At 44.6% G+C, this 24,991-nt stretch overlaps 1 protein-coding gene across 7 annotated transcripts in view; it reads left to right on the forward strand.

The window, feature by feature from the left end:
• Positions 1-24,991, forward strand: part of MAD1L1 (mitotic arrest deficient 1 like 1) — a 565,246-nt gene that overhangs the window by 418,792 nt on the left and 121,463 nt on the right. For all 7 annotated transcript variants that reach the window (XM_073361988.2, XM_073361987.2, XM_073361990.2 and 4 more), the window contains one exon: positions 21,562-21,752. In XM_073361988.2, the coding sequence (XP_073218089.1) occupies positions 21,562-21,752 (191 nt within the window). The remainder of the gene's footprint in view (positions 1-21,561; positions 21,753-24,991) is intronic.

Here is a 24,991-nt window from a genome sequence, read left to right on the forward strand (position 1 = left end):
GAAAACTGTTAAATAAAGACTGAGTATTATTAATTATTATTTTATTAACATTAGAATAACATCTCACTCATCCAAATATGAATAGAACTGTAGAAGTAGCTTGCTGCACATAGAAACAGACAACTCAATATTATTATATAGGTATGGTTTTCTCTAGGTACCTCGGAATGTATGCAATTATGGAAAATTAAAATGAGTGCTTTTAATGTGCCATGGAAAGGGAATAGGATAGAAGAAGATGGAAAAGGCCAAGGGCTGCTGAGGCTTGCTCCCATTATCACAGGAAATTGATTATATGGGACCGCCCATTGTATCTTAGTGGGTGATTCCCACTCAGTGCTTCAGAGGAAGAGGACAAATGTGCAGCACTGTGGATTAGAGTTGCAGGATTTTTGCAGAGATTACTCATACGTGTGAGCAGGCCAGCATATAGCATGGCCTTTAGTGGTCATTTTTCTTTATGTACAAATTTACTACGCTACATCTTCGCGTAAACTTAGCTGAGCAATTCTGCTAACAGTTATTTACAGATCTTGTGTACAAAGAACTTCCGTGTGTGTCATTGTAACAGGTTGTGCTCACCACCGTGGCGCCTCCTGCTGGTTGCTCCAGGAAGTAGCTCTGTCCATCAGCAGGGCACCCCTCTCTTGTGGTGTCTCACTCTCCGTCACTGCTTCTCCACTGTCTCTGCTGTCTGTGGGGACCCACGTTGCTCCTGGACCGTGGCATCCTCTTCAGGGCACAGCCCTCAGGCTGTGCCCCAACCCTATTGTCTCCCCCATTCTGGGGAACCAGCAGTCCTTTGCCTGGCCTTTCGCTGCAGTGGCAAACTGCAGCCCCTAATCTAGCCCCTCGCTCAGGGGCAAACTGTAGTCCTTTGGCTGGCCACTTTCTTCAGTGGCCAGTGGGGCAAAGTGGGGGCCCAGGCCCACCCGCTACTGTGGGCTGCGACCCAGGGACCCTATAGCTGGCAGCTGCTCACTGCTTCTCCCTCCTTTCTGCTGATACCTGCTTTCCCTGGGCCACTTCCCCGTAGCGCCAACACTGACTCGGCCCCTGTATCAAGGCCACAGTCTGGGAGCCAGCCAGGCTGGAGCTCCACTTGCTCCCCTGACCCTGCTCAGCACTGCTCTGTCCCAGGTACTTCTCTTTACGGGCAGCCAGTCCTTCTACCTCAAGCTCCAGGGAGAGACTACTCCTCTGCCCTGCAGCCCTTCTTATAAGACCCAGCCTGGCCCTGAGTGGCTGCTTCTAAGCCTTCCTCTGATGGGCTGGGTTCTGCACAGCCACTCCAAAGGCTGCTATTAACCCTTTGCCAGCCAGTGAGGGGCAACTGCCCCGTCACAATCATTCTCCCTCTTCTTCTTCGCCCCACCAGTATGATTTAATCTAAAACCCCGGCCAACCTGTTCCAGCATTTGGCTCCATTAACAGTGAGCAGCACTTTGTCCATGATACTCAATTCCATTGACCCCATCTGGAAGAATTCATGAGAGTGCAGAATAAAACCCTTTTTTTAAAAAAAAACCAAAAAAAACCCCTTAGTTTAAATTATTCTTGATCTTGGAAATGTAGGATACTGAAGAGAGAAGACGTACGTGTGTATGTGTGTTTTCACACTTTCAGTGTGATGATTCTAGGGAACTAAAGAGTCAAAGCTCCATGTACAGTACTCAGCTCTTCTCCTGCACTAGAAAAGAAATACCCTTATTCCACAATAGCACAGGATTATGGAACTCCGTGTCTGGGGTGACCTCATTATGACAATATTGTAAAGAATAACCACACCTCTCCCCTCCCAAGTGCCCACCTTTGAGTTTGAGTAGAGGAGAGCAAGGTGGAGGAGACTGAAGCAACACAAGGGGCAAGCAGAAGATCCTCCAAACCAAAGATGTGCACAGAAGAGAGGAAGGAAGGCGGATTCAGCAGGATGGATATGGGGAGTGTAAGTTCAGATAGAAAAGGTTAACAAAAATATTCCAGGTTGGCTATCCTTGGAGCCTTCTACAACAGCTGTTGTTAGCAGAGCTCTCTGTGATAAGCATGTCAGACTCCCAAGGGATTCCCAAAGTGCTTTGTAAACTTTGCAGTTATGCAAACTCTAAACAGGGATTACTTCATCCCTCACTGAAATACATTCACTCCTGGAGTGAAAATTAATACCAGACAGCAACACTACATGGTACCGACAGCAGAAATTGAGGAGTGCCTTTGAGTTGAAACCTCAGCGGGAATTTAAGTAGCCAGAATGTTATTACCTTAGTTGGAATTTGTTTAGGATGTTGTAGTTAACATCCCATCTCTTAACAAAAAATGCCATGGACTCTTTAATGATCCGGACCTACATTATACATCTCTGAACCTCCAGGAGCACTTTGGTCCCTAACACCATGTTGGGACCTTTTGGTTCAGTGCTGATTCAGAGTCAGAGTGCCATCAAATGAATCATAGGGTGAGACTTAGTTAAAAGGTCAGAATTGTGTCTGCTTACATAAAGGCAAATGTAATCTAGTCTCTTCTCTGGAAGTGCTTATACCAGAGATATGAAAGTCCATGTGCCTGGGAGCACAGATGTAAGGACTAGGAGGCTAAATGGGCTAGTAGAAAAGCACAGTTTCCCAATTTGGAAGAATGACACCAACAGGGTTGGGTGAGGTGGATGAAAGCTACAGCTGTGTTCTAGGGTGAAGGGGAGAAGGAATGTTTTCATGACAGCAAGAGCAGAAGAGGAGAAAAGAGGGGCTGTGACTCCTGTGTTCTGCTGGCCTCCAGGTATAACAGAAATGAGACGCTGTTTGTTCCTTGTTCTGAGAAGTTCTGCATGTGTCGAGCATCCCAGTGTAATGATTTCCCACTAGCACTTTCCTGATTTTTCACTCATCTTCCATGTTCTCTATGGCCTTCAGCAGTTTTTGAACTAATTTTGCAATCCTTTGAATTTTTCTCTTCTGCAGTTTGGCTTCTGTGATTTAGAAGAGGATTAAAAGCCTCATATCTATAGGGAGAGAAGAGCTTTCCCTTCAAGACATGCGTTGGCTTTCATAACTATTCTCTGTGTTAAGAGATTTGAGATGGTACATTGAATGATTCTGCATCCGCTGTTTGGGATTTCTCCATTGTTACCAAATTCCATCACTCGTCATTAGCAAAGGGATGTTACATTGATTCTATCCAGTTCTGTAGGCCCCATATTACTCATTTGCATCTGAATTATGCTGAGCATAAGTTTAATTGTAATCAACTGGGTTGCTTGTGCTCCGTCAAACTATCTCTATTGTGTTTGCTTATCTCCAAGGTTTTGCTGCTTTAGAATTCTGCTTTAGATGTGGTTTTAAAGTTGTCAAATTCCAGGTCCAAGTTATGAGTTTTACCAGTAAGCAGAGAGAGACGTGTTGTCATAATATGAGCACAGGTCCATAAAGACAAGAGTTCCTGAGTTAGCCCAACTTAATGCCGTAGAATTAAGCCACACATTTTATTTGTCTTCCTCAGTTTCCCTATCTGTAAAATGGGGATAGTACTTACCTCAGATTTTTGAATGGTATAATTGTTTGTCCAGCACTTCAAAGATGAAAAGCACAATGTAAGTATCTTTTTTATGTATTTAAATGATTTATGATGTGTGCGAAAATGCTTATTTTTGCTCCTAACACAAGCTCATCTGGGAGACATTGCAGCTGGAACCAACCAACCAAAGAAAAGAAAGAGGGGAAAAAAAGTTCCACATGGGACCTTGTGTGTTGTTACATAACAGCAAAACTAGCTGTTTCAGGACATTTGGCAAGGGAAACCCTGGGTCAAGAGTTTGGGATACAATGGCATATTTATATGCATGGAGCTAATTTCCTGTAAGTTATTCATTTCACTTAGGGAAATTCCTAGCCTTATGAGAGAGACTAGGAGCAACGATTCATTTATTCTTTGTCTCATTCAGCCCCAGGCAAGCCTGAAGATTCCCTGCCACTTATAGTTCTGCTTTTTTAACTGATTCCATTAATGGATCTTAAGGATTTTCTTCTAGCATGAAAAGGGTTAAGAATTCTCTCTTCGCCCCCCCCCCCCTTCTCCCCATACCCCCACATCCTCTTTATATGGAGAGTTCTTTCTTTTCTCTTTTCTTTCTTTCTTTTTTGGCATCTCCAGCTGTTTCTACAGTCTTCTCCCCCTAATCTGCCACTATCTGAGGAATTCATTACATTTCAAATCGGAAGACTTGCTGCATACATTAGCAGGTTTTAATAGACTTGCCATGACTCAAAAAGGAGGGGAGGAAAAGAGAGAGAAGATTTAAAACTCTTGTCTTGCCAAAAGCAGACAGATTGACTCAAAAATGACTCAGTCAATAAAAGATGAGTTTTGAAAAGGCTTCCCTCCGCTCAAAGGGAGCTCATATTCCAGGGAATTAGGTTTTTCTAAGCCCACTGTCAGAAATTAATAATACATACAGCATATAAAATGGATTTAGCCCTGTACAGCCTTATACAAACATATCTTTGACTTGCTAAATGTGGCATGACTACCAGGATTTCCCAGCCTTTATCCCAGGAGTTTGTCATCTCTCCAGAATGGTGACCTCAGTGGAATTTTTAAGCACATCAAAAAAACCCTAGTAAATGCGCTTTTCATTTAGAATGTGTTCCCGCTCTTCTCCCTGCACCCAGCTCCCCCTCTCGGAGCGACTTTTATTTTCAGTGAAAATTCAGCCAAAAGCTCTAGTTAAATTATCAGGCTGTAGAGACCCCTTTACCTAGTGGCTTTCAGCACCTTTACAACTAAGTCGGAGATGCAGAGCTTTCTGTAGTATAACCTGAAGCCCCAAGTCTGTATGTTTTTTTCACTATGGCAAAAGCCCCGTAGGCCATGACAGTGTTTCTTTCTTGAAGTGGTTGAAGGAAGCTGACCTGTCCTACTAGATCTGCCCATACTGCCCTCCTTGGCTGCAAATACATAGGGTCTTCCGTGGCACGGGGGTTTTGTCAGAGCTAGTTTGAACACACAGAGGTCTGATCTCATCCTCTTCCCCCTTCCCAGCTTGACCCCACCTGGAATTAGTACCAACCTTAAAATATTTCACATTTTGCTCTTTGAGAGAGGGTATGACTGCACAGCAAAAGCTGGGCACGGGCTAGCTTACCTGAGTTGGCTAAAATCCAGCTAGCATGGGTAACTGTAGAGGGAAGATAGTGCAGTGTGGGCTTCAGAACAGACTGGCTAGCCAAGTATATACCAGGGTCCATGCTGGGATTGTATGACTTGTGCCGAACACCACACAGCACTGCATTCGTTGCTGTGTCACCCAGGCCAGCTGGATTCTGGATTCAAACTAGATTAGTCGGTGTGCAGCTTTTGCTATGTACACATACACTAAACGCTTAACCTAGATCAGTGGTTTTCAGCCTTTCATTTGTGGACTCCTAAAAAAAATTTCAGATGGAGGTGTGGACTCCTTTGGAAATCTTAGACATAGTCTCCAGACTCCCAGGCTGAAAAACACTGTTTTATGTTAAAAACAACCTTCGCAGACCCCTTAGACAAGGGGTTCTCAAACTGGGTATCGGGACCCCTGAGGGGGTCGCAGGGTTATTACATGAGGGGCTGCAAGCTGTCAGCCCCTACCCCAAACCCCGCTTTGCCTCCAGCATTTATAATGGTGTTAAATATGTAAAAAAGTATTTTTAATTTATAAAGGGGGGTCGCGCACTCTCATATATTCTAAATTTCCCACGGCCTATCTCTGTAAGCTGTTTTCAACATCCTCTTCTCCTGTCATGCCCTTTCTTTCATCTGTCTGTATCCTGCTAAGTATTTGCATCGTTGTCCTATGCTCACAAAAGGAGCTGTATGAAATGCATTGCAGTGACATGACATCTCTGTAAAAAACGCCACGGTTCCTCAAACACTTGAAATACACCCTCCGGACTGTGTGGCGCAACCTTTTAAAAGAAGAAACAAATATTATGAATGGCTCCATTTTAACTAGTATGCACTGTACAGATATTTCCTGGGTTGGAAGCGTGCAAAACTGGGCATAGTGCTCAACCCCAGGCCCCGTCCCCACTCCACCCTTTCACCCAAGCCCCCATCCCCACTTTGCCCCAGGCTCTGCCCCCACTCTACCCCTTCCCCCAAGTCCTCACCCCTGCCCCATCTCTTTCCACCCAGTTCCATCCCCTCCCCAAGCGCTCCCTGTCCTGGTTTCTCCCTCCCTCCTTCCCAGTGCCTCCTGCATGCTGTGGAACAGCTGATCCATGGTGGGCAGGAGGTGCTGGCAGGGAGGGGGAGCTGGCTGCCAGCGGGTGCTAAGCACCCACTAATTTTTTTCCATGGGTGCTCCAGCCCTGGAGCTCTTATGGAATCAGCGCCTATGCATAGTCTTCATGGGTTCACGCATTCTGTAGGAGATGAAACTTCTCAGAAGTGCAGAAATGCACCGGAAGATTTTAGTGTCGGTTCTTTCTCCCATCCACTTTTCCTATTATCACAAACAGCTGGTCAGGATTTTCTTGTGTTATTCTGGGTCCCTCAGCAGAGATTTCTGAATATGGGTTTTGGGGTGTTGGTTCAGAAGAGGTCTGCATCCAAGACACAGTACCAAAAAGAATTGTTCAAGACTGGTCTCCCTGTAAGCTGGTAGAAAGAACTCGCTGGTTCAGCAACCACAAAACACTTCAGTCAGCAAGGGCTCCTCCTCAAGGTTTTGTTCTTGAGGTTTTGGAGTACAGGAGGGTCAGGTTTCCTACTAAAGACATATTTCTGGTGAAATTACAGAGGTGATCAAGGCCAAAAGAACAAGCTTCATTATTTTTTTTGTTTTGCATTTGTTTGCATTTCAGTTCATTTTTGCTTTAATTTGTTCCATGTTCTCTTAACTTGGGAAGGGAGTTTTCCCAGCGAATATTATGTCACTTTAGCCTCCAGCTGTTGTGCTGGGACATAGTCACCCAATAATCTCGTTGAGGATAATTGCTGGTGTCTTTTCAGATCATTTTTGTGAAAGGTGACAAACTGCTTGCCAGAGTGAGATGTTAATAACACAGAGGTGCCCCTTGTTTGAAAGCCGGTGCAGAAATTACCCAATGCGGTTGTTTGAGAGTCAGAATTGTAATCGTAAGATGTGAAGAACGGATCTGTTCATTTGCATATAATTCCAGGGCTTACGTGTCATCTTTGTGTAAACCATACAATTTCCAGCGCAGTAGGGATTGTGTGCTCATAATATAGAGAGACAGGAAGATGGGCTCTCCCTCTGCATGGATCTTGGTTAAAGAACTGTGTAATCTGTTTAAGGAAAATAGAAGGCAGAAGCTGCTGGCGAGGAAACAGACAGCAGTATGTACTGCTCTTGTGTCCAGTTTTGTCTCATCTGAACACTATATTAGGAGAAAGGGAAGAATCTGCTTCTTCTTTGTTTCTATTGCAAATCAGGTGTAATATGTTCCCTTAATTCTATCACAGGCCATTGGGATGGGGCGGGGGGGTTGTTCTTCTGGTGGACAAAGACTTCTCAGCTGTCTTTAAACTGAGACTGATCTCTGTATGAGATATCTAGATCAGACACGCAGATCCTTTAAACTGAAGGATAGAGACTTTTCAACCTGTTGCAACTACATAAGTTTCTTCCATTCTTTTGTAAGAAGGAGAGGGTTTTTGGAAAGTGTGAATGGCCCAGTTAGAGGGGATCATTATGTGATATTGAATTAGAGTTCTTTGAGTATTTGGTTTTTATTTCTCTCTCTCTCTTTAATAAACTAGAAAGCCACTCTGCCTAGCCAATCAGTTGCCAGTGATAAACTTAATAATTAGAGCCTTAGTGCCCAACTTCCAACATTTCTAATAAAATTATATTAATATTTAATGCCCAATTATTAAATATTTAAACATTTAAAACTGAAATAGTTTGAAAGTTAGCATGTGATGAATAATTCAAAAGTCTGAAAATAAGACTCTGCTTTTGGGCTGAGCATGATGCTACCTTATCTCCCAGCCTAGCAATTAGTTTGGTTCCTACTGCTGGTCTTGGGACAGTTGTTGCAGGATTGAGGAGACTTCAGTTCTGCATTACTAAGGGAAGCAGAATTAGTGCAGTGTGTAGTTATGGGAATAGCCCTTCACATTAACATTAACACTTCAGGATCATGTGATGGAAATACAGGATTCAAAGGCATGATAATATGATTGAAAGTCTCGCTATCCAGATGATGGCTCTGTTACCAAGCATCTTGTAAACCTCTGGGGAAAACATGATTGTTCACCCTTACATTTGTCACATTGCTGCAGTTTGGCTATTTGAAAGGATTTTCCCCTGCTTCGCTGCTCCATGGTGAACCATCATTTTGTTCATCCTCAGCAGTATTATCTATAAAGAATTGTTTTCATAAAGTGGACTCCAGGAAGTAAAGTAGAATATGAAAAATGGACCAATAAAATGGGTCAGGACCTGCTTTTCTTTGAGCTTGAGAGAAGAGGGCAAGGACATTTTAAAGCGTGCACAAAGGAAATGTCTAGTGTAGTTAATTAGCAGATGGACCCCTTACTAGAGCAAGAGGAACAAAGGCGGGGCTGGGGGGAGGTTGAACTGTTTGGTGTAAAGAGGCAGTGCTTCCTTGGTATGAAATGTGTTTGAGGTGGTGTCACTACTTCTAAATATCATCAAGGAGTTAAATATAAATAGAGGGATCTAATGGAGGTTGCACCTTCTCGCTGAAAAGTTCAAAATGTGAGAACCTCTGTTTAAAAATAAAACAAACAAAAAAGAGTTGGCAGTGGTATTTGTTTCCTGCTGGGAGGGTAAAATGCTTTGCATTTTTTTCCTCTCGATCTTCTAGGAACCACTGGCTTGCCTCCTTGCTGCTCACAGCAGAAGCAGTTCCATTAGTCTGGGGGCATGAATACAAACAAAATGCCAGTCTGACCTTTTGGTAAAGCTGGCTTACCTGGGGAGTGGAGGGAGCTGTACTGGCTCTGGGAAATGAGTGCTAGAACTCGTAACAATACATAAAGTCCATCAGGGGTCAGAAGGAGAATTAGTCTAATGTATAGTGTAGCACACTTGTGTATGTCTTCAAAATATTAATTTTACTGAGGAAAATAGAAAGGAGCATAAATTCTGGCGAGTCAAGTGTAAAAGAATAAGTAGGCAGGCAAAAAAATTGAAGAGCAACTAGCAAAAGACTAACAGCAAAAAAAATTAAGAAACAGGAAGCCTGACAAACAGTCAGTGGGGCCACTGGACAATTAAGGGGCTAAAGGAGCACGCAAGGAAGACAAAAGTCATTGTGGAGAAGCTAAATGAATTCTTTGCATCAGTCTTCACTGCAGAGGACGCGAGGGAGATTTCCACACCTGAGCCATGCTTTTGAGGTGACAAATCTGAGGAAGTGTCCCAGATTGAGGTGTTAATAGAGAGAAGGTTTTGGAACAGATTGATAAATTAAACTCTAATAAGTAACCAGGACCATATGGTATTCACCCAAGAGTTCTGCAGGAACTCAAATGTGAAACTGCAGAACTAGTAACTGTGGTATGTAACCTATTCCTTAAATCAGCTTCAGTACCAGATGACTGGAGGATAGCTAATGTGACATCAAGTTTTAAAAAAAGACTCCAGAGACCATCCTGGGAATTACAGGCCAATAAGTATAACTTCAGTATCAGGTAAATTGGTTGAAACTGTAGTAAAGAACAGAATGATCAAACACATAGATGAACACAATTTGTTGGGGAAAAGTTGGGGGAAGTCTAGTTTGGATATTAGGAAAAACTATTTAACTAGGAAGGTGGTGAAGCACTGGAATGGGTTACCTAGGTAGGTGGTAGAATCTCCATCCATAGAGGTTTTTAAGGCCTGGCTTTACAAAGCTCTGACTGGGATGATTTAGTTGGGGTTGGTCCTGCTTTGAGCAGGGGGTTGGACTAGATGACCTCCTGAGGTCTCTTCCAACCCTAATCTTCTATGATTCCATGAACATGGCTTTTGTAAAGAGAAATCATGCCTCTCCAATCTATTAGAATTCTTTGAGCAGGTCAACAAACATGTGGACAAGGGCAACACAGTGCATATAGTGTACTTGGACTTTCAGAAAGCCTTTGACAAGGTCCCGCATGGAAGGCTCTTAAGCAAAGTAAGCAGCCATGGGATAAGAGGGAAGGTCCTCTCAAGAATTAGTAATTGGTTAAAAGACAGGAAACAAAGGACATGAATAAATTATCAGTTTTCAGACTGTGGAGTAGTAATAGCGGGGTCCTCCAGGGATTTGTACTGAGACCAGTGCTGTTCAATATATTCATAAGTGATCTGGAAAAATGGGTTAACAGCGAGTGGCAAAATTTGCGGCTGATACAAAATTACTCGAGATAGTTAAATCCAGAGTAGACTGTGAAGAGTTACAAAGGGATATCACAGATCTGGGTGACTGGGCAACAAAATGGCAGGTGAAATTCAGTGTTGATAAATGCAAAGCAATATATATTGGAAAACATAATAATAATAACAGCAGCTGTCAAAAAAGCTACCAGGATATTAGGAACCATAAGGAAAGGGATAGATAATAAGACAGTAAATATCATGGTGGCACTGTATAAATCCATGGTACCTTGAATACTGCCTACAGTTCTGGTCACCCCATCTCAAAAATATATATTAGAAATGGAAAAGGTGCAGAGAAGGACAACAAAAATGATGAAGGATATGGAACAGCTTCCACATGAGGAGAGATTAAAAAGACTGTTCAACTTTGAAAAAAGACAACTAAGGGAGGATATGATCAACATCTATACAATCACGAATGGTGTGAAGAAAGTGACTAAAGAACCTCTTCACATAACACAAGAACCAGGCTTAAAACCCAATGAAATTAATAGGCAACAGGTTTATAACAAACATAAGAAAGTACTTCTTCACACAACACACAGTCAACCTGTGGAACTTGTTGCCAGGGGATGTTGTGAAGGCCAAAGAAATAACTAGGGTCAAAGAAGATTTAGAGTTAAGGAAAATCCACACTTTGTAGCAATATACTTATACCGACCTCAGTGTAGACAGTGCTATGTTGACGGGAGCTGGAGTACCTGTGCCAAAGGGAGAAGCTCTCTCATTGACAAAGATAGCGTCTTCACTAAGCACTACAACAGTGCAGCTACGCCACTGCAGTGCTGTAAGCTATGACAAAGCTCTGTCCTTGTCTCCGTGGGTCCCGCTTTTCCTGGCAGATTATACTAGCCTCAGAGGCTCACTGTAGCCCTCCACATAGCTCTTCTCTCTCTAGAGGCAAGGGTCACAGCGTATTGAGCCATTTTCATCATAAAGCCAGCAAGGGTGGTGAGGAGAAGCTATCCTCCCTGGCACAGTCTCTGTTGTCTCCCAGTCTCCATGATTAATCAGGGGGGTAAAGGGGGGTGGGTGGGCCTGGGCCCGCCCCCTACTCCAGGCTCCAGCCTAGGGACCCTAATAGTATCAGCTATGTGTACAATTCCCTGGGCTACTTCCCCACAGCAGCCCCCACTTCCTCAAGATCCACTTCACCCTTACCTCAGGGCTTGCTTCCTTCCTTGTGCCTGATATGGTGTGTACTGCTCAGTGTCTCCAACAGTGCAACTTCCTCCTACAGCTCCTGACTGTGCACCCACCTGACTAACTGGGAGGCTTTTAACTAGTTTCAGCCAGCCCCTGATTGGCTTCAGGTGTCCCAATCAACCTAGCATTCTCCCTGCCTTCTGGAAATATCTTAATTGGCCCCAGGTCTTAATTGACCTGGAGCCTCTGCCATTTGCTTATTCTGGTAACAGGGATTTGTTTAGCCTGTGGCTAATATATCTATCTCCCATTACTTTACTATAGCCATCTGGCCTTGCCCCGTCACAAACCGTAGAGAACCCCTAAGCCTCTGGCTGCCAGATGCAGGTTCTGGATGGCGGGATGGATCACTTGATAATTGCCCTGTTCTGTTCATTCCCTTAGGAATCTGGCATTGGCCGCTGTCAGAAGACAGGATACTGGGCTAAATGGACCATTGGCCTGACCCAGTATGGCAGTTCTTATGTTCTAAAATAACAAATATACCGGGTGAGGTTGGGGTTAAAAGTTTTTATCAACCTGAGTTTTTGCTCATTGCATCCCAAGTGAGAGCCAATAACACCTTTATTCTATCCCACCCCATCATGTGTTCTGTATATGCCACATATTTTCCAGAAAAGCTGTTTTAGGTTTCTGGGGTTAGAGCATTTTAAATGTTTGGGTTTGGTACTATTTTTATATCCCTCTGCATATACAGACAGGCTACTTGAGTATCATAGAGTCCAGCCATAAAGACCAGGGGGAAGGAGGGGTTATTGAGAGAAAGGGAGACGTTATAACATACACAATTTAGAAACCTATCAAATGATCTAAAATAGCCTTTCCATAAATAGCAATGTCAGAATTTTAATGTCCAGTATCTGGGGAACTTTCTGGCATAAAAGTAAAAGTTCTTTGTTCCTGTGGGAAGCTAGAAATTGCTCCTTTCCAATGGCATAAAGCTCCCGTCTCTAGCCCTGATAAGTGATGAAGCAGTGAACTTTAAACATGCCTCTGGTGCAGGATTGGCTGTTGTCCACCCTGCAGCTTGGATGAGTGTGTAATCCCTGTGGGAAATTCCTCATTTTGGAGGAGAGAAGAAACAAATATTTCAGGTGCAGTTTATCTGTTGAAATAGCCGCTGTTTGATGCACATCAGAGGCTTTAAATGTTGGTGGCAGTAGCAATAATAGTCGTGTCCCAGTGGAAATGAGTTAGTGGGTAGAGTGCAGGGGAGGCAGTCAAAGGCCTGTGATAATATCTGGTGGTTCTGCAATGTAACACATGTAATTACTGTGTGTGTGTGTGTGTGTGTGGTCCCCACAACCTCAAAACCACTGCCTTTTTCTGTAAAATAGCTAACTGAAGACAAGTTTTTCCCGTTCTCCACCCAAATGTAGAATTCACTCCTCCGTGCTCTCTATTCATATTATCTGGGACTGTAGCCCAAGAACTAGTTGCAATCATTTTTTAAAAAAAAAAAATCTGTCTTATTCTCTGACATAGATGGTCTGTCATGTATGTGATACATGCTCAATATTTGCTGGCTGGGATGGCTAAAAAGGTTGTATTGTGACTTGCTCAGGGTGACCTGCATAACTCATTCCCTGATTCACACTTATGCCTAGTGTGATAATCGTAACCTCTTGCTTATAAAACATTTCTACCATTTCATACCCTCCTGTGTTTGAAGTGTGCATGTGTACAGAGACACAATTTTAGTATGTTAATTACTGTAGAGGTGAGGTTTGTGTTTGGGAAACTGTTGCCTGGTAGGTTGAAAGAGAGGTAGGTGCTGGGTTATTTTTGTCTCTTGTGCATGAAATGCCCTCTCAATCCATGCTGGAAAATCAGAAGAAAAACAAAGGGAGCAGCAAGGCAAGAAGATGGAAGCAGGACCAAGGGTCCATGTGAGGGAGCCAGAGAAAAAGGGAATAGAGATGAATGGTGCGGCAAGGTTCTGTAGGGCCTTGAAAAGCTGGATGGGATGAAAGTGATTCTAGAGTATTGTGGAACATGCAGCAGCTACCAGGGGAAGCAGAGACTTCATACATTAGACTTTGCAGGGACAATGTGTACGCTGCACAGTCCAGGAGCTTGCAGGGACACTCCCCCTGGCAACTGGAAGGGGGGGAGAAGGGCTGCCTCCCCGCCCCCCATTGCTTAACTCCTCTGCAAAGCTCAGTAGCCTGATGACTCCTCCATACCTGCTATATGGAGCCATGTCAGCGCAGTATTAATTTGAGAGAGGAGGTTCAGCCTGAATCTGCTCCCACTCCCAGAGCTTCATGAATTGGCTGACAAGCTGATCAGCCTCCCTTCTCTGTGCTGACCGCAGTAGCCTACTGGTCCTCAGCTTTTTCCCGACCATGAAAAAGTAGGGCAGGGTGTTCACGACTCTCAGAACCCTGGCAGTAGCCATTTGAGCAGGTGTAATTCTTCTGCATGGGTAGAACTCCATATGCAAAGGGTCTTTAAACCTCTCTGATCTCTGCAACTGGAAATGGCATTTGAAGTCCTCGTGTATATTGGTAGGGAAAACACACACACAATCATTGGACACAGTGAGCCCTTGTTGCCAAGAAGGCCAATGGCATTTTGGGGTGTATAAGTAGGGGCATTGCCAGCAGATCGAGGGACGTGATCGTTCCCCTCTATTCGACATTGGTGAGGCCTCATCTGGAGTATTGTGTCCAGTTTTGGGCCCCACACTACAAGAAGGATGTGGAGAAATTGGAGAGAGTCCAGCGAAGGGCAACAAAAATGATTAGGGGACTGGAACGCATGAGTTATGAGGAGAGGCTGAGGGAACTGGGACTGTTTAGTCTACGGAAGAGAAGAATGAGGGGGGATTTGATAGCTGCTTTTAACTACCTGAAAGGTGGATCCAAAGAGGATAGATCTAGACTATTCTCAGTGATAGCAGATGACAGGACAAGGAGTAATGGTCTCAAGTTGCAGTGGGGGAGGTTTAGGTTGGATATTAGGAAAAACTTTTTCACTAGGAGGGTGGTAAAACACTGGAATGCGTTACCTAGGGAGGTGGTGGAATCCCCTTCCTTAGAAGTTTTTAAGGTCAGGCTTGACAAAGCCCTATCTGGGATGATTTAGTTGGGATTGGTCCTGCTCTGGGCAGGGGGTTGGACTAGATGGCCTCCAGAGGTCCCTTCTGATTCTCTTATCCTATGATTCTATGATTCTGTGACACCTTAGAGTCAGTATTCAGGCAACCCATGACAGTAGAGATACTTAGTTAATAAAGGATATAGTATATAGTCTGAAGTATATAGTTAATAAAGCTATCTTTGAAAATTCTTCCTTAAATTATGTGAAGGACTTGGTTGTGGATGGAGATTGTGGGGGCAGTACACAAAGGGAGGTGGAGGCTGAGCCATATAGTATATGCAGTTTAAAAATAAGCTAATGTTGACAGATAAAATAAATACCATTTAGGACTTGATAGCTGCTCTAGTGGAAGCGAGAAACCAGTGCCGTCTGTTTAGTTTAAAACTTTTTTTTACCTCTAAGAAAAGTTATAATTCATGGTTGTAATGTTACAAATTGCAAGTTTCCAAAGCCTAAATCAAATCCACTAGACCATGCAGTCGTAGAGAGATATAAGCCTGGTACGGAACTGCTATGCCATTCAGATTGCATGTTCTTCCCCTCCTACTTCGCCTCACCCCTGTGTACAAACAGTCCCATAAAATCTAGCAAATTTTATTTCTAGAGAGAGGTGATCATAAACTTGCCTAGGTCAGAAAATACTCTGCTTCTCTCCTATTAGCCTTTATTTAATACAGTGCAATCATTTTTTATATGGTGTCCTTCACACGGTATCACAAACTCTTTACAGAGCGTGTCTATCATAAACTAAAGCTGACAAAGGTTTCAGCCCAAGGTTTAAACAAGGGGAATGACTCTAAGGGTTCGAGGTACATGGGGCAGCACAAGAGGGTGGCAGAGTGTAGGTAGATAGGGAGTTAGAGAGGAATATTGGAGTAACTCAGCAGCAACTTTGCAAACTCAGTAGGTTATTATGGAAATGCATAGAGGCAGCCTGGGTAAGTGTTAGAGGAATAGGCTGGTAGAGTCTTGCTTCTTGGAGCCACGAGAGTAGTACCTCCGCATCTGATCCCAGACCCCGTGAAACTGAGATGGTGCTGACTTCCACTTCTCTATTTCTAGAAATATGAAACTAATTAGTCCTTGTTTGACACAGAATAGGATTGGTAGGAACTAAGCATCACCGACAGCGACATCAGCAACACATTCTTAAGGCAATCTTTCAAATGGAGTGGTTTAATGGCCTAGCGCAGGGGTGGGCAAACTTTTTGGTCTGAGGGCCACATCTGGATATGGAAATTGTATGGCAGGGCATGAATGCTCACAAAATTGAGGGATGGGGTGCAGGAGGGGGTGAGGGCTCTGGGGTGGGGCCAGGGATGAGGGGTTTGGGGTGCAGGAAGGGGCTGGGGGTGGAGCAGAGGGGTTCTGAGTATTGGAGGTGGCTCTGGGCTGAGGTACAGGGTTAGGGTGTGGGAGGGGGTACGAGCTGTGGGAAGGAGGTGCAGGTTCCAGGGTGGGGCTGGGGATGAGGGGTTTGGGGTGCGGGAGGGTGCTCCGGGCTGGGACCGAGGGGTTCGGAGGGCGGGAGGGGGATCAGGGCTGGGGCAGGGGTTGGGGCATGGGAGGAGGTCAGGGGTGCAGGCTCTGGGCTTCACTTAACCTCAAGCAGCTCCCGGAAGCAGCGGCATATCTCCACTCCGGCTCCTATGCGGAGGCGTGGCGCCAGCCAGGCTGCTCTGTGTGCTGTCTCGTCTGCAGGCGCCGCCCCTGCAGCTTCCATTGGCCGCACTTCCCAGACAGTGAGAGCTGCAAAGCCAACGCTTGGGACGGGGGCAGTGTGCGGAGCCCTCTGGCTGCCCCTATGTGTAGGAGCCGGAGGGGCAACATGCCGCTGCTTCTGGGAGCCGCGGCAGGCACAGACTGGGGCAAGCCCCCAACACCGCTCCCCCGCAGGAGCTCGAGGGCTGGATTAAAAGGTCTGACAGGCTGGACGCGGCCCGCGGGCTATAGTTTGCCTACCGCTGGCCGAGAGAGAGGGAGGGTTATGGTGTTGAGGGAGATACGTTTTGCAGTTAGCCTGTTAGATGAGTGACCCCATATGCTCAGAAACAGAGCAGTGTAACCTTAACCAGAGTTCGTGTGTGGAGCTCAGGCATTTCTAAGCAGCTGTTTAGATCTGCTCTGGTGCCTTTCTTGCTGTTCTCCAGTTTCCAGGATACCTGTGTGCTCCTTAGGGTGGGGTCTATAGGCAGCTCCACAGCAGAGCCTCAGGCCATGTCTACAGCAGAGAGCTTACAGCAGCGCAGCTGTACAGATGCAGCTGCACCACTGAAAGATCTCTAGTGTAGCCGCTCCATGCCGACGGGAGAGAGTTCTTCCGTCGACATCATTAATCCACCCCCAATGACTGGGGACTGACCTATCTGAACTCCTGTAATTTGGGTCGAAAGCCAGAGCCTAAATATTTCCATGTTGAATCTGTGGCTCATTTTCAAACTTTGCGAGCACTAAAAGCAATAGAATAAAAAGCAGTGACATTTTCAATATGAAAGACAAAAAACACCCACTCCATAATTTATTTATCTATCCAAAATAGTGTGAATTATTCATTAAAGTTGATGTGAGTGTTTGAAAATACAAGAAGTTTGAAGAGGAGGTATTGTTATTAAGAGGAAGTTAATAATTCGGAGCTATTGATTTCTTAACAAATGAATGTGATTTTTCATAGAGGGGTTTCTTTCCATGACCCTCTTCAATATAGGCTGGATTTTGTCCATGAGTTTGCCCTGAATGCAAAGCACTCCTGGCAGTATAATTTTATAACTCATTCTCACGCTCTTTGCTCTTTCTCCCTCCGCTTAATCTTCTCCAACCAGAATAAACCATGTTTGTGGTGCCTGAATGAAGAAAGAAGCAAGGCTTAGTCCTATCAAATAGTGTTCTTGCTATCTTGTTGTCCCAGAGCACTTCTGCACAGGATGGCCTGTTGTCCCCTCTCTGGGACATGAAGAGCATCTACCCAATGTGCCATCTCCATTCAAGAGTTCTGCAGAGCACACCTGCAACTCCTCCTGGCCACTTCATGCAAATATACAGCCGTCAAACACAGTGACTGTAATGAGCGCACCAAACATAGGAGTTTGAGTTTTCAAACGCTGTCTTTTAAAGATATAATTAAATGTAATTCTCCAAAAGTTGTGAAGAAACACTAGAGAATCAAGCCATTCACTGTTCTTGTCAGTGGTGGATAGAGTGGATGGCAGCGGTAATGCTGTCATCTGAAACCTGTTCTACTAATACACCTCCACTCTGCCCCGAATGCACCCTCCTCTCTTGAAGTGTCTCTTGAACCTTGTACCAATTGTGGTTTAAAGCAGTTTTGCCAGGCCTTGCCCCAAACAGCTTAGTCTCAGTGATCTGTTCTAGGTGCATATATGGCTCTCGTTACTTGGAGCACCTCAGAAGGTTTAATGAATTTAGTGTGTTTCTCTTCACAGCACCCTGGTGAGGAAGGGAAGTGCTGTTATCCCCATTTTAGTGATGGGGAACCGAGGCATAGAGAGGCTAAGTGACTTGCCTTGGGTCACAAACGAAGTTTGTGGCAGAGCAGAAAATTGAACTTGGGTCTCCCAAGTCATGGGCTAGCACCCTAACCACTGTATCGTGCTTCCAAAAGGAAGGCTTTTACCAACAGAGAATCACCTGGAGGGTGGAGCTATTGCAAATGTGGGTTGGGAGCCCCTTTGGGACAACCCTTCAAACAAATATTTTTATTAATATAAAATGCAAAGGTGGGAGAGGAAAACCAGAACTGAAAGTGTTTAGACACTGCACTGAACACAATCCTGAATGAATTTGGGAATCACCCAAGCGAGAGGCACCACTTTGGAAAGCCAGTCATTGCTGACATTCGTTAGCAGCTGCGGACTCAGCTGAACTGATGCTGAATGTGATTTAGCTGCAAGTGTAGAAAAAGGCAAACCGGTTTTAACCCCAGTTTCTGAAGCAGTGCTGAACACATTTTGTCTTTGTCTACACTTGCAGCTAAACCACATTCAGTTGCTGTATCAATTGCTGACACCTGTTATCAGCAATATGTCATTTTCCTATTGTAGACAAAGCCCTTTGGCAGGGGCCTTAGATGTGATAATAAGCCAAAACTAATGAAGAAGCCTGAAAGCATAACAAGACTGGGAAGAACAGCAGCAGGGAGGGGCCTGACAGGCAGGGTTAGAGCGGGGGAGAAAAGGAGACTGCCCTCTAGAAATGTAAGGCTTTTACTGTATTCCAGTTAAACCTGAGCTGTACCTACCTAGCTCAAGTCTTGCTGTGTATGAGACTGGACATATTATGTAAAATGCCTCCATTGTTTTAATCTCAGAGGCAGCAGAGAAATGGTCTCTGAAGACTACCCCACTCAAGACTCCTGATCACAAGTTCTGCACTAAGGAGTCTTCTTCCATAAGGTGTGCTGCTTGCAGGGCTGCAGTCCAGTGGGCACACGGCACATGCATAATGACCATGATGAGACATTAGTTTAAAGAACAAAAAGGGACCAACACCCTAACTGTTCATTATATCAGTGAGTAGCAAGAGACCTCAGTTGTGTACAGAGCCATTTATCTAGTTCATGAATTAGAGCCCTGTAAACCTCCTGAGTTTATAAAATTCAGCTAAGGCATACTTTAAGATCTGCAGAAAAGAGGCATATTTACTTCTCCAAGGCTGTCCTGTGTTTATTAGAAATTTTTAATTTTATCCACGTCGGATATCTGAGATATATTAAAGCCAATGCCATCTCTGACAATGGTGAAATATGACCACTGAAATGTGGTCAGTGAATTTTTACTTTCATATGTAGGATTTTATCCTTAACAGTTCTGTCTTCGGAATGCAGAGCTGAATGAAGACTGGGAGAATATTGAGGTCAGAGCTGCCAATTAACCTCTTGATTTCAGAGGCTGATTACTCCATTAATCAAGGGGCCAGAAGCAACGTAGATGATGGGAAGGGTTGTAGCTGCAGAATAACAATCCCATGAAGGACTGATTTATGTCGTACAGTGATGAATGTGGAAGAAAGGGAAGAGCGGGTGGTCAGGGATGCACCGACTTCTCAAGTTCATGAGCGGGTGCAATGTACCAGCAAGAGGGCCTCTTGTGCTTGTGAACAGGGTTTTGTAGTACTTCACTTGCTTTATCTCCCTCCTGTGATCAGTAGTTTTCTTTTATAGCAGTGCCTCAGTGAATAAAGTTTTCACAATAAATGTCCCTCCTGGACATTTGAAGTAGGGTTGGGGCACAGGGGTGGTGCATTAAATAATGTGGAATCTGAGGGCTTGTCTACATGGGACATGCAGGAAAGTTAAGACAAAGTAACAAAAAGTGTGACATTAAAATGCATTAGTGTAAGCACATTATATCCTGTGTGGATGCCCTCTGAAGTAAAGTGGCCTTAGGCTATGTCTACACATAAAACGCTACAGTGACGCTCACGACAGCAACAGGAGGGGTTTTCCCATTGCTATAGTTAATCCACCTCCCTGAGAGACATGAGTTAGGTCGACAGAAGAATTCTTCCATCTACGTAGCACTGTCTATACCAGGGCCTAAGTCGGCATACCTACGTCTCTCAGGGAGGTGAAAAATCCACACCCCTGAGAGACAAAGCTATGCTGATGTAAGTTTTCGGTGTATATCAGCCCTTGCTTTGCTTTAGCTTAATTGACTTTTAAATTAAGATGAATTAAACTAGACTGAATTAAGGCCATTTTAATTCGGAATAAGTGTGTCCATACAGGGATTTAATGCAGTTTAACTAATCCACTTTAAATGTTAGTTTGTCTTAACTTTCCTGAGTAGTCCTAATGTAGACCCTTTCAGCCCACCTGAGATGCTTTAATGAAACACTGTAGAATATAAGAGGATGCTGAAGCCCGATGAGGTGTCTGCAGATGATCTGAGGTTCAGGTGAACCTCGGGTACACCTTGTCCCTTCCCAACCCGTGACTTGTGAACATCTGTGTCAAAGAGAAGGCAGGAGATTTTTGAATGATTCTGTTGGTTTATTGTTAAAAAGCATGAGCATTTTCTTAACTCTGGACTGCAGTGTTGATACACCAGGCTGTATCTCCAGTGTATATTTAAGTAAAGCCAATTTCTGCAATTAATGGGGGATAAATCGAGGTTTAGTTACTCAGAAGGCACCTTTGGTGAAAGATTCTTGGTAACTGATATATACGCTCTTGAAGGATTCACAGCGCTGGCAGCTCCCTTTGGAGTATTAAAATACATGGGTGAATGGCAGACAGCCCCTACGAGCCTCTTGTCCAGAGACTAGTCCAGTTAAGGCAGCTAACTGGAAGAGACAATGGTGTTCATCAGACATTTTGTAACAATAAAACCCCCTTCCACAAATCTTAAGGGATTGCTAGACAGTTTGACAATTTGAGATCAAAGCACGTACAGTCAAGTCAGGTGTACTGGCTTCCACCAGACACATTTCTGTACGGTTGTATCTGCAACTGACTAAAGAATAACAGCTTTTCTACTGCCCTGCCTCTTAGAAACATAAACCGTTGTCTTGGGATCTGTAAAGGAAACAAGAACAGAGGAGGGGAGAGTATATCTTTGAATTTTTGTAGATCATTGCTAAAAGGTAAACCAAGCAAAGAACTCCCAGTGCCCACCCCCACAAAAAACTGTCTGTCTCTCAGATCCCAGTTTAACTTTTTCTAATGACCCTAAAGTACATAGCTCAGCCCCATATCATCCTTCCTGAGCTGGGAGAGGGCCTCTCAGCTCCTGACTTCTCATACCTTGCTTGCTTGTTCCTTTCATCTCACTTGGCTTGGCTAACACCCTAATTACAATGTAAGATCCATTTTGTGGCAATGTAACTTATACCAAGATACCCATTTTTTCCTCTCCTCCCTTTCCTAGAGCTGAAGAAGCAAGTGGAGAGTGCAGAACTGAAAAACCAACGGCTGAAAGAGGTTTTCCAGACCAAGATCCAGGAGTTTCGCAAGGTGTGCTACACACTGACAGGATACCAGATTGACATTACTACTGAGAACCAGTACCGGCTCACCTCCATTTATGCTGAGCACCAAGGGGACTGCTTGCTCTTTAAGGTAGGCCTGGATTCCCCCACCCCACCTGACTCTGGGGTAATCGTGATCAGCATGCCAGAATGGTCTCTCCATTCTAATTGCTGAGAAATGTCAAGTTAGTAGCTCCTGTTACATGACAGTTGTTCCTCTTTGACTGCCTTCTATATTTGAATAGAATGAGAGTGGAGATGCTTCCTCCTTTTAAATAATTCTGTGAGAAGACTTTGGGTCTAATTTTTCCTCTCACTTACAGCAGAGTAAATCGGGAGTAATTTAGGCTATGTCTGCACTTAAAATGCTATAGCAAAGCTAGGTCGCTCAGCAGGGAGGGGGAATGGATTTTGAGAGATGTAGCTATGCCGATGTATGTTTTCAATGTAGACTAGCCCTCAATCAAAGTCAGTGGAGTTACAACGGTTTAGAGGAAAGGAGAATATATCTACGCATGATGGTCCAGGAACCTAGCCTCAGAACTCACCATTTTCTACCGTCAGAGAGACGTGCAACATCTTCATATCCTCTAACCTGGCCAGAAGGATGTGTGTTTAGCAGGCTACTCTTTATGCTTGATCTTGCCTCAGTGTGAGGAGAGGAGTAAATGACCTCTGAACATCTCTTCCAGCCCTACAATTCTATGATCCTGTTACCCTGGACAGGGCCTCATCCATTCGTCTGCTCCAACATTTCAGGCTATTGTTTCAAGTGGAGCTTTCTCCTGGGTTTATTTGCAGTATCCAGTGCTCGAGGGACGTTCTGACAATGTGGAATTACTAAAGCATTGAATGTGTCAGAGCTCAACAAAAGAAAATCTTAGTTACAGAAGATGAGTGAGAGAGTTGTTAGTTCAGAAATCAACAAGACGTTTAGGTGTCATTTATTTACCCAAGATTAGTTGGAATGTAAAACCAACTGCCAAAGCCAGCTACAGAAGTAAGTTTCTGTATACGTTGTTCCCCTTTTGCAAATCTTTATGAACTGCTGGAGTACAGATGATTTTTTAATTAGCTGGTTTGAACTGGCTGAGCAGTTTTCTGGCAAGAAGGGAGTGGTGGGGAATAGACATAGGCACTGAGGGCTGTTTATACATTCTAGGTTAATAGACGGTTATTTTGTAGTGCTGTCCAATGGAAATTGTTTATGATGTGGTCTTCTACCACACCACACCTTCATCGCATCCTTTTCTCCTAAAAGTCACTTCTTTAAGGAGTCTTATAAACTGTAGCCTTGTAACAGCGTAGCTGGCTCATTAAATGAAACTGGGCTCAGTTCTCCTGGTCCAGTCCACATGCTCCCAGTTGTGCCAGTTAAGAGGGTGAGACAGCACCTGAGGGCTATAAAAGGTCAGTCAGAAGTCAGACAGGAGCGGGGCAGGAGATGAGAGCTGCAAGAGACAGAATGTGGTTCCTGGGAGAAGGCTGAAGGCAGGAGAGTGGCAAGAGGGGTCTACTGGCTACGGCCTCCAAGCCACAGAGCTGGAGAAGGCTGAAGGCAGGAGGATCAGCAGGGGGAGATGCCTGCTGGTTCCAAGCTGGAGAGCCAGAACCAAGCAACACAGGGGACTGAAGGAAGGGATAGCAGGAGAGGGGCTCACCCATAGCCACCTTCTTGCTGAAGAGCTGCACCCAAGGACCAGTAAGAGGGCCATGGGGGAGGGAGTGATGCTCCCCTGGCAAGGATTCTCCTAGCACAGAGACTGGGCATTCCTACTGGGAAGAGTGGAATTGCACCCCAGAAAGAAGATCTGAGGTGATTGCTGTCCTGGCAGAGTGACGGAAGAGAACGTATAAGGAGCCTAACCATGACAGAAGACACTAGGCCATGGTGAGAACAAGGACTATATGTACACGGGTGATATGGACTATGGTTTGGGACTTTTGTCATAGACTCTTTGTACAAGGTTGTTGTAATAAACTGGCCCCCGTAGGAGTATTTTTTTAAGTAAGCGTCTGAAGTGGAGTCCATTGGGTTACCCAAGAGGGAAACTGAGCAGAGGGTCCACTTGCAGGGCTGCCCCGAGACGGCACCTGGAAGGAGGCCACTCGTTTGCAAGCCTAGATACGTTTATTTTAGGAAAACTCAAAGCGATATAACTCATGAGGTGCATGCAGGACTCTGCCATGCAAAGGCATGGCCTTTTTATGCTTTTCATCCTCCTGCCTGCCCCTGTGTTGTCATCTCCTCTTCTTGTGTTGTCTTACATTGAAATCTCTAGGGCAGGGACCCATCTTTGTTTTTGGGAAGTGCCATGACGTCTATAGCACAAATAAGTAATACAACATTCTGATGTCCTGTGCTGGGAAGTGCCACAGTGGTCTGGCTGTATGGCTAAGCTTTGGATACTGTCTTCCGTAAGAGACTGTTATCTCATAGGCAGCAGTCTTGGGTCGCTATATTAGATAACTGAGCTGTGTCATCTGAAGCATCAATTTAGTTACACCCTTACACTGGTTTAGTATCATGGGTTTTATTTCCACGTACAGTAAAACGTCTGCATCCTAATCTTCATGCTCCTCCTATCATGATACGTAAGACTTACTCTTATTTTTTGTCATTCGGTTCTAAATCATGAAGTGACATAATTAAAAACAAATCATGGAAAGCAGCCCCCGTCTCCCCTCGTGTCTCACTGTTAATGCTGGTGATAGCACTTTGCCCATCGCAGCAAGTGTCAACAGCCTAAGTTTACAATGCAGGCGGGAGCACTTTCTGCCTTTATAGAAAGTATACAGCACTAACGCACGCCAGACCCAGGAGGTCACAGAGTTTTACGGAAGAGCACTTCCCCTCACCCCATGGCCATGACAATTAGCACTTAAAATCATATCTGCTTCCAGTTGGTCCCATGAGGGCATGTGTCTTGTTTACAGGAAGAAAGAGGATGCTGGCGAAATTGAACAAGGGAGGAGGTGCAAGCAAAAGTTGCAAGGGTTCAACTTCAGCAGACTTAAGGCCAGTGTGTGCAGGGCCCAAGTCTTATTTTGTTAGGTAATGAGATTAATATTTTCCTGTCACTATACATTGGAGCCCCAAAACAAAACCCACCAGTCACAAGGCATTAACAGTGAAAATGAAGACACAAATGAGGAACCTGGGTAGGAACTAGGATAAGGCCTAGCAACAGTAAGATGCTTGGCTTCACAGCTTCTGATTTTGTCCTGGGCCTCCTGGACCAGCTGGGGAAGAGAAGCTGCAGAAGGAGAACACTCTGCCTCTTGGAAGACGCATTTTGTATCACTTTGTAGAAACTATCCTTGGACAAC

The sequence above is a fragment of the Lepidochelys kempii genome, chromosome 10, assembly GCF_965140285.1.
Source record: "Lepidochelys kempii isolate rLepKem1 chromosome 10, rLepKem1.hap1, whole genome shotgun sequence".
Classification (NCBI taxonomy): Eukaryota; Metazoa; Chordata; order Testudines; family Cheloniidae; genus Lepidochelys; species Lepidochelys kempii.